Source organism: Anser cygnoides, chromosome 23 (assembly GCF_040182565.1).
Source record: "Anser cygnoides isolate HZ-2024a breed goose chromosome 23, Taihu_goose_T2T_genome, whole genome shotgun sequence".
NCBI lineage: Eukaryota > Metazoa > Chordata > Aves > Anseriformes > Anatidae > Anser > Anser cygnoides.
The window spans coordinates 1,292,603-1,308,907 of record NC_089895.1 but is presented as its reverse complement, the minus strand read 5'-3'; the positions used below and the strand labels follow the sequence as shown (position 1 = coordinate 1,308,907).

Genomic DNA, 16,305 nt, shown 5'->3' with positions numbered 1-16,305 from the left:
ACCGCTGCGAGCAGCAGGTTCACCGCCTTTTTCGTTACATATATACAGAGGGGAAAAACGAAAACACACACAAAATAAAATAAAATAAATAAATAAAACCACGCGACTGGGTTGTATTGTGAGGAAGAAGCCCAGCTGGCCCCGGAGCCGAGATGCTCGGCTTGCTCCCTGCGAGCATCCGCACGCTGCCCCCGCTGCAAACAGCCTGCTCTCCATCCGGGGGGGATAAACTCGCCTAAAAGATGAATTTAGGCTCCCTGTGTGCTTTTGTAGTTTAAATCGGATCCTCCGGGTTATCACCGCCACCCCCTTCCTTTGTTTAACACTTCTGGGATTACGGAAAAAGGGACGCTCGCGGGGCCCAGCCCGAAGCACGCGTTCACACCTTTAAATCTCTTAAACTGGTGTAGGGTTTTGGCTCCCCAAACTCGGCCGGGAAGCAGATGCTTAAATGCAGCGCTTGCACCAAAGGAAGCTCTTTAAAGGGACCACAGCGTTAGGTTGATTAAAGAATAATTAAGGGCTGTGGGACTCCTTTGGTGCTGCTCGTAGGACTCCCCGTGCCCGGAGGATTTCTCCCTGGGTGACCCAGATAAATTACAGATAGGGCTGAAATAACTTTTGTCCGCGACGGGCCGGGATGAGCGCGGCCCGCAAATCCCCGCACAGCGGTGGCTGATGAGGCAGTCATGCAAACGCGGCGACTTAAACCTGAAAAGAGCCGACGTGGGGTGTCCGCTCCTCCCCGCCGGACCCGCGAGGGCTCCACGGGTGGGTTCCGGCCCTTTCCCATTTCCGTGCCCCCTCCCAGCTCCCGGAGCTCGACCTTGACCCAGTTCGTTCCCGGTTTAGGGGGGAAAGCGGGGTTCGGCCGCCGCGCCCCCGGGCTTGGGCTGTCCCCCTTCTTTTCCTTCTTTTTCCTTCTTGGGGGAGGGACACCCCAAGTTCCCCGGGGGCTGAAGACCCGAGCTCGGCGGGAGGAAACTCGCCGGGAAACGAGGGCATGTGCGGGTGGGGGGGGGGATAACAGGGGGTCGGAGGGCGGGTGGGCGCTCTGGAGGGGGGGAGAAGCCCTTCCACCGGCGGGCTGATTTCCCCCATCCCACCCCCCCCAGGCTCTCCCCTTCCCAAGGGCTTTCTGCTGCCACTTTTCCTCCGCTCCTTCTCTGACCACCCGCCCCCCCCCCCCCCCCCCCCAAGCGTCTTCCCCCCTTTAGATCTCAGCGTGTTTGCTCTTGACTTCATCCACTAAGTCAATAGTTTGGAGATGCCCTCATCCTCAGAGGCCCGAGCCCCCGTGTCCCCTCCCTGTTTTCTCCCGCGGATAATGGCAGCCTTTTGTCGTGTAATCAAGCTCCCGAGGGGTTGGGAGACAGATATAGATTCTTGGCATTTGTCGGTGAAAATGAAAGCTGGATTAGGCAGAGGCGGCTGCACACTCCATGGTAAAGGACAACAACTATTCCCCCATTGAAAGTCCCATTCTGGTTTGGTTATTTTATCTTTAAAAGTTGTTTGTATTTCTAAAGTGGCTATTGATGCACTTAGAAAGTGTAGCAAGCTGTAAAGCCTCGCTTCAAATGAAAGGCGGACAACAAAAAGAGGAGGTTAAGGGGAGAAAACAGAGTGAGAAAAAATACCGTCATAAAAGGCGAGGGGGGGGGGGGGGGAGGGAGGGAGGCAAAAAAGGAGTGAAAAAGATCAAATTCAGCCGGGGTAAAGTTGAGAACCGGCGAGAAAAGTCACGAAGCCCCAGCGGCCGGGATGCGGCGATGCGCGGGGGCTCGGCTTCGCTTCTGCCCTGCCCCGGCTGCCTCGCAGGGAGGAACCGGTCGCGATATGCGATTGTGTGCGGGGGGGGGGGGGGTCTGCGATGAGTTTTTCCTCCCCGGGGGACCCTTGGCAACCGAACCCCACGCAGACCTCTGTTCCGCCCTGAAGTTATTTCGTTCTTCAGCAGTTGGTCCCAACGAGTTTTCCCCTTGACAGAGGGTTGCCTACCTCTGCACCGTTCACCTGCGCGCATTTTCCCCTGAGAAGCACGGTGGTTTTGACAGTGTCTATGTTTATATATAATTTCCCCCAAAACATCGCTTAGATTTCAACAGCTTGGATCCCCCCGTCCTCTACATGCGCCCTAATCTGGGGCTGTGCCGCCTCTCCCTCTTCACACATCCCCCCTCCGGTGAACTGAAGGCAGCGAGAACGGGGTTATTTTGTTTGTTTGTTTTTAAAGAAAAAAACCCACATTTGTTAAAACCGCAAACTCTTCTCCTCCTTTTGCTGGAGTTTCAGGAATGGAAATTGCAGCTTACCCGCTGCGAGCACATTCAGCCGCACGCACAAGGGAGGGTTTGTGGCTGGAAGGAGATTAAGGAGAAAAGTCCAGGAAAAAGAAACAGAGCAACAAGGTACAAACCAAATATTCCCATTTTCACATTCAAAAAAAAAAATCAGCTTCAAATAGCTCAATTTGATGCTATTTAGCATCAAACAGTCATCTCCTCGAGAAGTGGGGAAAGAATTTGCAAGAACTGAGTTCCTGCACGTAAATAACGAATCCCTCCAGAAAATGCCAGCTTTTCACCAAATCCGCACGTAACTACGTGGATATAGATATAGCCCTCTAAAATCACCAGCAGCTCCGGCTATCTGCCCTCTCTTGGATAATTTATACTATACAAAGGTTGGGGGCTATTAATGCCGTGTCGTCCTCCCCCCAACCCCCCCATTCCTATTCATGTCAGTGTTTCTTTCTTTTTTCCAGCAATCAAATGTGCTGGGGACAATTGTAGCGAATTTAAACATGACTGTCCCCTGAATATCCCTCGACATCGAAGTGTCCTTTGTACGCTCACCCTCTCTTTTCAAGGACGCTTATACATTTAAAAATGCAAAATAATGCAACCGGGGGATCTTTATTAAAGCGCAAGCCTGGGCTCTGCTCGGATCGGTGAAGCTCGAACCCCGATTTTTTTTTGAGCTCTTTGCCCGTGGGAAGTTTCGCGGGGGGTTTGGGGACGTTTGGGCTAACTTCGGGAGAGGCGAAAAATCACCCGAGCGTTTTGAACTCCACTTGAAGTTGCTCGAAACCAGCTTCTCGTTGAGAAATCCTGTCGAGTCAACTTTCCTCCCTCTCCTTTAATTCCCAATAAATATGCAAATCAATTCGTCCCCATAATGCGAACGGAAAATAAATAAATTACAGAATTGCCGTCGCTTCGGACTTTTCCCTCCGCTCAAGATGCGGGCGCAAATGGCGATGGCAGTGGGTCAGAGGCAGGTGTCCCCGTGCCCCCGCTCCCCTCGAAAAGAGGAAAATTAAATTTTTCACCCCCCTCCCCACCAGCAAGGGTTGGGGACGGCCCCCGGGGGCCGGGGGCACGGCGATGCTGCGTCCCCGCCCGTGGCGGCTGCGTCTCCATCCTCGTCCCCATCCCGACCCAGGCGGCGGAGCGGGGAGTGGGCAGCCCCCTGGACCCCCCCCAGGGGGCTGGGCAGGCCGGTGGGGACCCCCTCTCCTCCCCCCCCCCGCCCCCGCTTTGGGGACAGCCACCTCTCGGCGGGGACGCAGCCGCGCGGCTCGGAGCCCGCAGTTTCCCCCTCCCCTCTCCCTCCTTTCAAGAAGCCACCAGGTCACTTTGATCCGCGCTCTTTAGGGGCTCCGGACAAAGAAGCCACTGAAGGCTGAAGGCTGCCGGGTGTCTCCCCCCCCCCCCCGCCCCCCCCGTTCTCCCCACGGCTGCCGCACCTACCCCGAGCGGGAGCCTCGCAAGCCGCCGTGCCCCCAGCCCCACTCTCTCCAGGGTCAGGCAAAGTGCTTCCTTCCAATTTTAGCAACAGCAACAAAAAAACAGAGAAGAGTGAAAACCAAGAAGGGCTTCCTCTGCCTTCCAGAGGGAGCCCGGGGGCAGGGGGCGGCCGGCTCTGAGGGGGGGGGCAGCGGGTGTAAATGGAGGCGGCTCCCCCCCCCCCCCCCACGCGCACACTGCCGAGCATCCCTGAGTGCCCTCCCGTGTCCCCAGCGCCGTAAGAAGCGCGACCTCGAATACCATTTTATTCCCCCCCCCCCCCAAAAAAAAAGAATAAAAAAAAGTTTTTTCACCCCTTGCCAGCGCTTCCCGGACAGCTGGAGGTGCAAGGGGAGCGCGGGCAGGGCTGGAACATCCCTCGGGTTGGGAACATCCCTTGGGTTGTGGCTTGAGAGGAGGGACCCCCCCCCCCCCATTTCCAGCTCCCTTCTCTCTGGGAAGACCCGACGGGGTGCGGAGCGGTTTTTCGGGTCGCTGTTAGCGGCGGGGATCCCCCCGAAACGAGCGCTGCGCCCCTTCCCCGGCCCCACAGCACGGACAGCGCAGCCCTGCCACCCCCCCAGCCCCGGGCCATATGTCGCCCGGTAGCTGCAGGCACATACACAGCCCTGGCACGGGTATAGCTGCAGGCACATACACAGCCCTGGCACGGGTATAGCTGCAGGCACATACACAGCCCTGGCACGGGTATAGCTGCAGGCACATACACAGCCCTGGCACGGGTGTAGCTGCAGGCACAGGGCAGGAGCAGGGTGTCCCCCCCGCCGCTGCCCCCGCAGGACCTGGGCGCAGGAAGGGCCCTTTGCAGCAGCAGTTCAGCGCCGGCCCCGGAGCCATCCAAGCACGTAATGTGCAGCCTCAGATCTCCCGTGTCCCACAAGACAGAGCGCCTGCTAATTAATAGACAGCGATTCCTGCAAGCGGCCCGAGCAGTCTGTAATATGATGAACTTCCTTTGTACCGGTGTCACCACAAATGTTTCTGATAACGAAAAGCATCCAAGGATCAAAGACTATAAGCTTCTCAATTTCCTCAAGCTGCCTCTACTTTTCCTCACCTACTTCTTCTCTCTCCCTGCCGCTGTCCCTGCCGTTCCCCCCCGCAGCCCTCTGCCCGAACCCGTCCGAAAAGCCCCCGCTGCCGGTCCTCAACCCCCCCCCCCCCGCCCCAACCGGGTTTCGTCTGGCATCTCATCGCTTTTGGGGCCAGTTCACGCGAAATGCGGTGCGCGACGAGCTCCGTCCCCGGGGAGGGATGAGCCGGGGAGGAGGATGAAGATGAGGATGGTTTTTTTTTTTTTTTTTTTTGGAAGGGGGGGGGGGTGCAGCAGACCGGCTGCCCCCTGCCCCGCCGCATCCCCGTCCCGCTGTCAGCTGCCCACCCGCACCTGCGCCCATTTATTCCTTCATTTCTTTTTCTGGGCTTGTTCGGGATAGAAAGGACAAGGGACCCGCCCCTCCCCATACGCAGCCCCCCCCCACCCCCCTACCCGGCCGGCTGCTTGCTCCACCTGCATCTTCAACACCCCCTCGAGGGGGAAACGGTGCCACCAGAGTCGGGCCGGGCAGCTCGCAGCCGGGGGCAGCGGTGTCCCCATCCCCATCTCCGTCCCCAAACCCATTCCCTGTCCCTGTCCCCATCCGGCTCGTAGTCCCCGCTGCTGCCCGGCCCGGCAGCCCCCAGCATCTTCTCACCTTCCCCCCCCCCCCCAAAAAAAAAAAAAAAGAGTCCAAACCAAAGTGAAGTTCAGATTAACAAAAAGGGAAAAGAAAAAAAAAAAAAAAAGCCGTTGGTAGAGAGGAGTTATGTGGCAGCTGATTGAAATGGGCTTTTTTTTTTTTTTTGAGAATAGGCTCTATAAATATAATATCTCCAAAGCTCAGGTCTTAAGAGGGTCCCTTATTTGCTTATTTCTTTTGTAGCAGACGTAATTTTCAGAAAGATGCTTCCCCCTCGCCTTACCCTAATGCTCGAGTAAGTACCTTACAGCTTTAAGGCTAGTGTTATATATGCTTTAAAATCCTGCCATGTAAATTCCCCTGAAAAATTTGGAGAGCTTCTCGGGGGGGGGGGGGGGGGGGGGGGGGGAGAAAGGGGAGGTTAATCCGGGTTTAATGCTATGATGCAGTCACAGGACCAGGGCTAGGCTGATTGTGTTATCTCTTCCCAACATTTGGGTCTCCCATATTTCACCCAGCCAAATAGCTGCGAGAAAAAAGTGCGTATGGAGGCACTCCTGACGCCTCAGGAAAATATGTTATTAATATCTAAATAACTTCCCAATACTGTCTCTAAATCTCCTCTTCACCACTCCAGATGATGAATTCGTTTGAAGTGTTCTCCCGTCTCATCTTTTCAGTGTCTCTCTCTCTCGCTTTTTTATAACCAGGCTTATTTCAAACTGGTAAATATCTAATTCCTTTAACCATACTGCAGACACGTCTCTCCCCTCTTATATACTATTCTCATTTGGAGAGATCCATATATATATATATATAAAACAGAGAATAAACCCCAAAACAGCCTTAAACTACTTCTTAAAATTATTCGGGCATTAAGAGCGGGTTTTTTTTTGGGGGGGGGCGGGGGGGGACCGTTTGTTTCCGAACAATCCCCGCGCCCACCTGGATCCCACATTTGCCTCGCAGTCTTCCTGCCGCTTAATTCAATCTGTGCCTCCTCTCTTCTACCCCAATTACCAACAAAACCTGGGATTAGAAATATACCTTACAGCTTCCTTCCTCCCCTCCTCTATCGCGGCATCCATCTCCCCCACCCGATTACGAACGGCGAAATAGCCGCTCTCTGTCCCTCCCCGTGGCTCCCGCCGCCTGCCATCCACCTTCAAATCGGGCAGCCCCGGCTCGGCCCCGTGTTTCCTTCCCTTTCCCCTTCCCCCGGCATTACCGAGCCCAGCTCCGGCCCCCCGCCCGCTCCCCAGCCCCACAACGCGACCCCTTCTCCTTCCGACAAGAAAGGGGGGGCGGGGGGGAGCAGAAAACAAACGAGCAGACAAACCCCGGATCATAAACGTCTCCCTTATATTATTTCACTTCCTACTGTATAATTGAACCTCTCTCCCCGCATCCTTGTCTTAAGTTTGTTTTTTAAAACGTCTTGTATTAGATTATACTCGTTTATTCCCCTCTCCAACCTTATCTCTCCTCCTCTCTTCTCTCCTTCCCGTCACACTTGATTTAGGAAGGAGTTTATCTTGCAAACATTTGCCTACTTTGTTTATGTAGACCAGGTTCTGCAGCTACTTGTTCCCAAAAGCCACTGTTTGCCTTTGTAATTGTTATCTGTGTTTATTGTTGTACCTCATTTGTCTCAGCTTTTTTTGTGACATGTAAGCTCCGTGTGTGCTCACATACGGCCCCCCTTCCTTCTCCCTCTCCCTGTATTTTTTTTTTCCCTTTTCCCTCCCCTCTCCTCTCTCTCGCTCCCTGAAATATGCACAGAATAACTGAGCCTAAAGCCAATGAATTGCTTGACACTACCCTATCTCTTTCCTGCCCCCCATTATTAGAGCTGATCCCACTCGCAACACTCACAAATCCCGCCTGGTCTCTGTTTGATTAGATTGCCAACCTTTCGTAATCCCTTGATTTGATGAAGTGTCTGTTCCCCCCCATTTCCCTCCTAAACACACATTTACAGAGAAAGCGCTTGTTGGTTTTAAATCGATGCAGATTGTTTGCTGATAAAGGGGCTACCCCTCCCCCCCGGCTCAGGGGGACAAAGCCACTTCCCAGGTGTGAAAGCAAGGGAAGCCCCCCCCGACCCCCACCCCCCCACCCCGCACTCTTGCTGCGTATCCATTCACAGCCCTGACCCTAATTAAATTTGGCAGGACCTGTGCACATACCCGAACCTCCCTCCCACCCCTAAAAACAAAAAAAAACCCCTCCCTGCACCGGCGGCAGCGATGGGCACCAAATGCCACCGTTAGTACCGGGGGGTGCACCCCAGCAGCCCCCCGCTGCCGCCCCCACCTGTTCGCATTTCCAGCCCCCGGTAAAACAAAACCCTCCGCCAGCCCCCTCCTTCCACGCGCGGCACCCACGCAACATTGCCACGCTGACCCGGGGGGGGCAGGAAGGGGAAAAACTGGGGCAGAGCCCGGTGCTGGAAGCCCCGTGAGCTAAAGCGGAGCTCAAGAGAAATAAAGCAGAGGAGGACACTAATAAACACTCATAAAATATATATATATAATAAAAAAAAAATAAATATTTTTTAAAAATGTGAAAACTCGCGCGTCAGTCCCGCCTGGCCCTGCTGCTCCAGCCCCGAGCCTCCCCTGAGGGCAGCCGGGCCTCCGCTCCCTCCCCAGGCCCCCCTTTAATTTGGGGCTGCCCCAAATTATCTCCCCCCCCCCCCCAACTCCCCCCACCTCGCGTCTCGCGGTGCGGGGGAGCAGCGCATCACCCGGGCGCGACCCTCCCTAATAAACCCCAACAGTCATAATAAATAACAACAACACCAAATAATAATAACTCGGTCTTAACAAGGATAAAAAAAAAAAAATAAAGTGAAGCCTCATGAATATATGCCCAGGGCTAGCTGGAGTGAGCCGTTTAAAGATGAAAGTGCAAAGAAATAAAGGCTCAATTTAATCTGCCTTAAAACCCTTCAACTTAACGTTTGTGCTGGGAACTCAGAGAGTGAGTACTGATTGGGGATAAATACATTTCTTAGCATGCCTTGGAGCTATTACACCCTTCTCCAACACAGCTCCCTATTCAACAGCCACAGTTTTCATTACCAGCTCTAATAAGTCTTAACATTATTAAATGCCAAGCAGACGATAGAAAGAAACAGGCGCAGGGTGGAAGCTTTCTTTAACACTTAAAAAGAGAGAGCATTTAGGGCTGTCTTCCCCTGGCTCCCCGCAAGGAGAACCCGCAAATGGAGCAAAGGCGTTTGTCAAGAGGAAAAAGGCCAAAACAAAGTTTCCCCTCTCCTCTTTCTCCTTCTCCCGTGCCGCCCCCGTCCGCGAAAATAATGAAAAGGTGTTTAAAAAAAAAATAGTAATAGTCAAAAACCCACCGAGCCCCTCAGTAAAAGCTGAGCTGGGGAACAAGTGTCAAGAACGCGTTGGTGGTTTTGTGGCAAACCTCGCCCTCCCTCCCCTTAAAAAATAATAAATTGGTCGGGTGCGGGGAAAGAGATCTCCGAAGCGTATTGTTATTTCGGATTAAAAAAAAAAAAAGAAGAAAAGCAAAATACACAGCGCGCAGTGCCCGCCTCTAAGTGATTTACAAGTTGAACGGTCATCATTTACCTTAATTGGGGCTATTATTAAAACATTTCGAAATGCACACTGGTGGAGGGACTGGGCTGTATTCTGATTATTTTTTTTTTTTTTAGCGCTCCCGGTCCCGAGGCAGCGGCGGATCCCAGCGCTCCCCGGCCCCCCCTCGCTCCGCTCCTCCGGCGGCTGCGGCTCCCCCCCGGCTCCGGGCTTTTGGGGAGGATTTTACCCCAACCTGCGGAGTCCCGGCGTCATTACGGGGCAGGGAAAAAAATTAAAAAATAAATAAAAAAAATCAACGAAATAAAGAAAGCCAAGCACTCGCAATTCGGGGGTTCTCGCTCGGGATGGGCAGCGCGGCGCTCCGCGGGCTCCCGCCCCCGAGTTTGCCCAAATTAGCACTCGGCTGCAAACGGGCTGGGTTTGGGAACCGGGGGCTCGTGTTTTGTTTGCCCGCGATATCACCCGGCCAGGAATGGAGCCCGGTCTGTTTTGCTTGTTGACACGTAATTCTGCATATTATTACGGAATAAAAAGCCTCCAGCTACTGCGGTCGTGGTGATTTTGGGAGGGGCGGGGGGGGACGAACAGGGAAAAAAAATCATCCCGCAGTTCCAATTTTTTTTTTTTTTTGAAGCTACGGGACCCGAAGAAAATAAATCTTTAAAGCCCCCAAAGCTCCCCCCGAAATAAAATGAAATAAACCGCGGCGTGATACGGGGGGAGCTCTCCTCACACACAATGGACCCGATTTGCAAATGAGCATCGCCTATTTCCAAATCACAAGCAACATTTTGCAACGTCCAACGGCTATCCTTTTTCCAACAGACGGTCCTATAATATTACAAAACTATCTAACAGCAGGGAGTTTTGAATAATTTATCTCCCTTTCTTCCCTTCCTTGGCCCTTTGTCCAAACTTTTTCTCCTCCTTGCAGAATTTTGAATGAGAATAGACAAGCCCTCCCTCCCCCATCCCTTTACTCCATTTTTAAGGCAGCCTAGGGTTTTTCCCCCTTTTTTCCCCTTTCTTTTTTTTCCCCTTTTTCTTTTTTTCCTCTTTTTTTTTTTTTTTCCTTCTTCTAGTGTTTGCTTTTGTGGCCGGGAATCTTTTGCTTATAAAGGTTCAATAGACTTAAAGGTCTTTGTAAGTGAAGTTCATCTTCAAGGTTGGAAAAAAAAAAAAAAAAAAAAGGGATCGGACCCTTAAAGAACCCCCTTTTGTGCACCTTCATTTAAAACTCCCAGTAACGTTTGATGGTGACACGGAGAAGCTTTTCTCTGCCCCAAATTCACCGCACTTCAATATTCCCCGCTCACCCGCATTGTCCCAAATTGGGGAAAAACTTTGCAGTCAGACACTCCGCAAGCGATCGCCCCGCTTCCCACGCGTGGACGTGGGAGCGTTTCCACGCGGGAAGGACCTGGCGCCCGCTCCGTCGGCGGTGTCGCGAAGCTTCCCCAAACTCCCACCGCTTCAACGCCAGTGCGACCCCGACGGGCCTGTGCCATCGCCATTTTGCCATCAATTTTCAAGAGAAATAGCAAAACCTCTTTGGCACGAGGGAATAATTCTCTGCCTGAACTTCCCTCTCCTTTAAACTCCCCCCCGTTTGACAAGCTTCAATCACATCCACTAAAAATACCACCTTTCCCCTTTGTGGGGGGCTGGGGAGCCATCTCCCCCTGCCCCCCCCCAAAAAAATTGGCCAAAACTACAACTACATAAGCCACACGGCCTGCTCCAGCTGCGCCTCACCCCTACCCCACATTTCCTCGGGCGCAAGGAGCTTGAAAAAGTTTGATTTTTCATCCCACGAGAGGAAAGCACCAGCCGTAGGAGGTGTCACCAGTCGTACCCCCCCCCCCACTCCGCCATTGGCCTCAGGCCTTTCAGCAGCAGCCCCAGCTTTATTATCCCTATTTATTATTTCACTCAGGGGGGCAGCCCCCCGCGTGCTCCCATCCGCAGCCCCCCCTTGCCCGGTGCTGGTGGCTCCCACCGCAGCCCCACAGCAGCGCGCATCCTGGGCTCCCTAATTGATATTGATTGGCCAAATCGGTCAACTGTCAGCCAGAGTTTCAGGGGACCACTTAGAGAGCAGGAGAGAAATCTGTTTAACAAATTCATTTAGGAATCAGAGATGCCTCCCCCGGCCATCTCTTTCCCCCTTTATAAATAATTGACCTGGAGCAGCTGTGAGCAAAACACTGACAACTCTTCCTCCCAGGGATGGGAAAAGCATCCGGACCCCAAGGGGCTGGGTACCACTGGACCCTGCCAGGGCAGCACTGCACCTTGACTCTGACACCAGACCTTTCTGGAAAGCAAAAATAGAGGGCTCTGGGGCCAGCCCCTATTTGTTATCGATCTGAGCGGGCAGGGACACGTCCCTTGGCCCACCAGTCCCCTCCAGCCCAGCCCAGGGCACGCACGGCCGCCTCTAACCTTTGTCGCCCAGGATGCCGTCTATGCTGTGCTTGGCCTTCTTTTCCCCATCTTCGTCCTTCTTGTCGCAGTCCTCCTCTTCCTCTTTCTTCCCGAATTTGATGCGTAGCACACGGCTAATCGAACTCACTAAACCTCAGACAGTCAAAGACAAGAAGGCAAATATAAGCTGCCTGGGAATGCAACGGGGGAGCCAGCGGGGAAACCCAAGCCAGAGCCCCCCAGACACGCAGGAGCCCCCCCAGAGGGCAGCTGCACCCCCTTTGCCAGGGGTGTGCTGCACCTGCCTGCTCTGCCACACCTGCCCCAGTGCTTCTGGCTTCTCCCCTGAGATGCCACGAGCTGCTGGCAGGGATGCCCCAGGTTGGATGCACTCCTCATCCTCCACCCAGAAGGCCCGGTCCTGCCCAGGGGGTTTCTCGCAGGGTGCCCCAGGATGCTCCCCCCCGGGGTTACCGACAGCTTTGTGATGGGGATTTGGCTTGCACCCTATGGGGCACCTGGTGAGGCCTCACCAGCTGGATCCAGCCTTCCCCTGGACCTCACTCTGGGGGAGCTGTGCCCTGAAGGGGAGGCTCAGCCTCCCCAGAGCAGAGGGAAACTTTTAGCCAGAGGAGCCAGGACCTAAAAAAAAAAAAAAATGACCAGACCCTCGGCACAGCCCAAGACTGGGGTACAGCACTGCTTCCTGTGGGTGATGGGGAGCCCGGGCTGAGAGAAGCGCAGCTGCACGCGTGCTCCCACCGAGTCGAGTGGGGCGAAGACCCAGCAGGGTCCCCTTGACCCCTGGTTTGGGGCCTGCTCCGTGCATGCTCTGCCCAAGGTGAGGACTCCTGGTGCTTTCCAGGGAGCTGAAATAAGTTGGGGAAGTTGTCTTTATTGCATTTCTTTTTTTCCCCCCAGTAGACTTGTGCATCCAGGGCACAAACGCTCCTCACCTCCACATTGTGCTTATTTGCCGCAGCAGGGTTTACTTGGGGCAACCATTTCCCCCCTTCCCATTCACAGTAAGGGCCGAGAGGATGCCTGCGGCCCCTGGAAACGCATTTGGTGTCGGCTGGAGATAACTGTGCCCCAAAACAATTCTCTCTGGCCACAGGGGCCCTGCTGGCCAGGCTGCCTTCTCACCTGAGGGCACGGTGCTGCGGTCGCAGTGCCCATCCTTCAGCAGCCGGTCCCGGATCTCCCAGCTGAACATCCCGGGGTTCTCCCGCTTGTACTCCTCGATTTTCTTCTCCACGTCGGGAGTCGCAACCTGCTTTTGTGGTCAATGGCCACCAGTGTGTGCCCGCGCGTGCAAGTGCAGAGAGAGGGAAGGGGGGAGAGAGAAAGCCCTTTTAATTGAAAAAATTAAGCCAGGCTGCTAGTTTTGGGGTCAAGAATAGGTATTTGAGGGGTGGAAGGGAGGAAAATAAAGCTGGGAGAAGGCACTGCTGTCCCACAGCTGTGGAGTCCACTCACCCCCGCCTAAAACTAAACTCTCGGGGGGACAAGGAGACAGCAAGCATGGATTTATCGTGAGCCCGAAGAGGGGAAGGAGGCAGGGAGAGGGTGTGAGGGATGCTTTTGGGGGGGGGGGGCGTCGGTCTGTCGTTCCCTGAAGGAAACCGGCTCACCCCCTCCCCGCACACTGAAGCGAACCCTTGAACGCGGGCCACTTGTTGCGCGGGGAATCCCGCGTTCATTTCTTCGTCGCCCGGCACCGGGCTCTGTCCCCAGCCGAGCCTGCGAACTGCAGCTTGCTCGCAGCCCCTTCCCCTCCACCCTCCTCCTACCGCCCCCCCGTCCCAAAATCCACGAACACCCCCCCCCCCCCGATGCTTCCTAACCTCGGGGAGTTTGGGGAGGCGGAGGGGAGGGGTGGGGGGCACCGGCCCAAGTCGCAGCGCGGCCCCCACCTTGCACTCACCCTGGGCTTGCTGCCCCCGATGGCCCCGGGCCGGATGGAGCCCGTCTCCTGGTACCTGCAGAGGATTTTGGAGACGCAGCCGTGGGAGACGCGCAGCTGCCGGGATATCACGCAGGGCCGGATGCCGTGGTGAGCCATCTCCACGATTTTGTGGCGGATGTGGTTGGGCAGGGGACGCCCGTTGATGAAAACCCCTCCGAGCTGGTTCACCCGGCCCTGGCCCAGCGGGGTGGACACTGGAGCGGGGAGGGGAAAAAAAAAAAAAAAATTAAAAATGGGGAAAATCCGGCAAAACGCGGCGCGTCCCTCCCCGCACCTCTAGTTTGCGCCCCCGGCTTTTGAGCCCTAAAGCCGGGCAGAAACCTCTCCTAGCCCTTGGCCTCGGCTTTTGTCCCGCATCCCCGCCGCCGTGCCCTGGGAAAACGGGAAAGTTTTCCCACCGAGGGGCCGAAAATGAAGAGTCCCGGAGCCGCGCTCCCCCATCTCCCTGCTCTCCCCGAGGTGCTTATGCGTCTGTACGTATTTTCGGCATTTCACGCGTACGTTTTAAACCAGACCGCCGGTGGAAATAGGAGAAGATTTTTAAAACTGCATCGCAAAGCTAAAAACAAACAAACCAACAAAAAAGTTGCCACTTCCCACAAAGGCGCGCTCCGCTCCTCGCTCCAAATTACGGGCGGGCGGATATCTGTTTGCGGGCAAACTTTTTGCAAATAACCCCTCTAAATACCCTGGAGGGATTTTGCCGGGCTTTGGGTCCGGTTTTAGGCACGTTCGTGGAGCCGCGGTGGGCGCGGAGCCCCCGCCGGGTCCCCGGCACCTTGCGCGGCCGGAGCCGCTCCCGAGCAGCGCTCCCCTCCCCGGTGTGCTCCGCATCTCCCGAGGTGGATCTAGCAGATTATTACGATTTCACAGGTTCGAAATTAGGGAAGGAAAAAAAAAAAAAAAAGGGGGGGAAGAAAGGAAGAACTCAGCTGCGTAATTTGCAGAAAGGCTGGAGGGGGCGAAGGGGTGATTTTCTCTTTACAAAGAAAAGTCGATTCCAGAAATTGCCTCGCGATTTAACAAGAATCATGCACCACTAATTCAAAGTCACTTGGCCAGCACTCCCTGGATATATCATTATCGACAGATAACACTCGAGTGGCCAATTTTACATTCAAGAGGCACTAAAACCGCCGGCCGCTCTCTCTTTTCATTATTCCCAGTCATGTTGTGCAAATATTGTTGTAATCCTTTGATCCTTTCCCTTGCCGTCTGTTTTACTTCATTTGCTACAGAAAAGCACTTCAGCAAATCCCCCCAGCTTGTATGTTTTGCAGCCTGCGTGGCTTTCCACAGGTTTGAGTTTCGCCACTTGATCACGGTCTGTACGAAATTCTCCCGGTTAATAAATGCGGGGAAAGGGCTCCCGCTCTAATTTTGCTTTCTTTTATTTTATTCCCTCGCACAGCCTTGGGCAGAAATAATAACCCGGGTGCCCACACAAAGGGAAAGCAGACGACCGGGGAAGTTGGGAGCTCGGCGAGGTGGGGATGACACGGGGATGACACTTCGCGAGGTGACAGCTCTCAAGTCCCCCCCCACGTTTCCCCTCACCAGCCCCGGCCAAGGCCACACCGCTGCCCGCTCCGCTCCGGAGCCGCGTGTCTGCTCCGTGCTCCAGCAGATGCTCTGGGCTTTGGGCTCTGTTTTCCTCGGGAAAAGTTGGAAACAATCGCTTAGGTCGTTTCTTTTTTTTTTCTTTCCCTTTTTCCTGTCTTTTTAGGGCTGGGACTTTTTTAGGGGGTCGAAAGAAAATATCGGAACGTGCTCCCCAAAACCCGCGTGCTGCCTGTAGCTATTTTAGCAGGGGAGGGAGTTTGGGGACGCAAAGCTCGGAAAGGCGCAGGGATGGAGCCCTACAGCTGCGTGGGGAAGGGCACGGCGTGGGAAAGCGGCTACACGGCGGAGAGGAGTCGGATGCTCCGCTCGGGACCCTCCGATTTAAGTTGAACTTCGAGCCCACCCAGCCCGGCTCCCCCCCTTGTGAAAATCCACCAGAAAAAAAAAAAAAAAAAAAAAGGAAAAAAAAAAAAAACCAACAGGCATTCGGCGGCGGGAGGGGGTCCCAGACCTACCTTCCAAGGGGAAGCCGGTGCGGGGGTAGTTTTGCCCCGGAGCCGGGCGCATCATCCGCGGCACCGTCCCGGGCAGAGCTGCCATGGCGGGGCAGGCCGGGCGGTGGAGGGGCTCCGCTGCGAACCGGGGGCACCCCCGAGCCCCGGGCGAAGGCAGGGAGCTGCGGGGTCGCCTCTCGTCGCCCTCTCCGGGGAGGCTGAAGGGCTCCGCTCTTCCAGCCCGCGGCTGCAAAACAAGGGAGAAATCATTGCTCCAAAAATAAAAAGGGTACGAATCGAAATGATGATGATGGTGATGATGATAATAACAAGGGGGGGGGGGGGGATTGGGGGAGGGCTCACCCACCAGAAATTCCTCTTAAAGTTTTAGGGCTATGTCACGACCGGCCTGAGCGGGCGCTCCGGAGGAATGTAACCCAGGCTGCTGGGAGAAGCAGACACATCCAAAGTTGCCTCGGTGCTGGGCTGGGCTTAGGGATGGGGGGGCCGGGGGTGGGGGGGGGAGCCGACTTTCCCCCTTATTTCGTTGTTGCTGCCTTTTTTTTTTTTCTCCCCCCCTCTTTTTTTTTTTTTGGTGGTTGGTGCCTGTCGCTCCGGGGATGCGGGGGGGGGGGGGGGGGGGGGCGGGGGGGAGCCGGAGGGGAGAAGGGGGGGGGGTGTCAGAGGGAGGTTTGGAAGTTGTTAAAGAGCCCAACTTGGGTCTGTGGGGAGGAAGAGCGAGCCCCAGCGCTGTGATAGGCTCCAGCTCCTTTCTTTTATTCA

General features: G+C 55.0%; 1 protein-coding gene across 9 annotated transcripts in view; it reads right to left on the bottom strand.

The window, feature by feature from the left end:
• PAX7 (paired box 7) overlaps positions 1-16,034 on the bottom strand; it is a 105,010-nt gene extending 88,976 nt beyond the window's left edge. For 2 of the 9 annotated variants that reach the window (XM_066982017.1, XM_066982021.1), the window contains exons 1-5: positions 15,890-16,034; positions 15,544-15,769; positions 13,424-13,659; positions 12,643-12,772; positions 11,515-11,649 (exon numbers count right to left, since the gene is read on the bottom strand). In XM_066982017.1, coding sequence (XP_066838118.1) covers positions 11,515-11,649; positions 12,643-12,772; positions 13,424-13,659; positions 15,544-15,628 — 586 coding nt within the window. In that variant the 5' untranslated portion in view covers positions 15,629-15,769; positions 15,890-16,034. Of the gene's footprint in view, positions 1-4,078; positions 4,794-11,514; positions 11,650-12,642; positions 12,773-13,423; positions 13,660-15,543; positions 15,770-15,889 lie in introns of those variants that run through there. The other 7 variants (XM_066982019.1, XM_066982023.1, XM_066982018.1 and 4 more) reach the window with 4 other exon arrangements.
• Between the last annotated feature and the right edge of the window lie 271 nt (positions 16,035-16,305).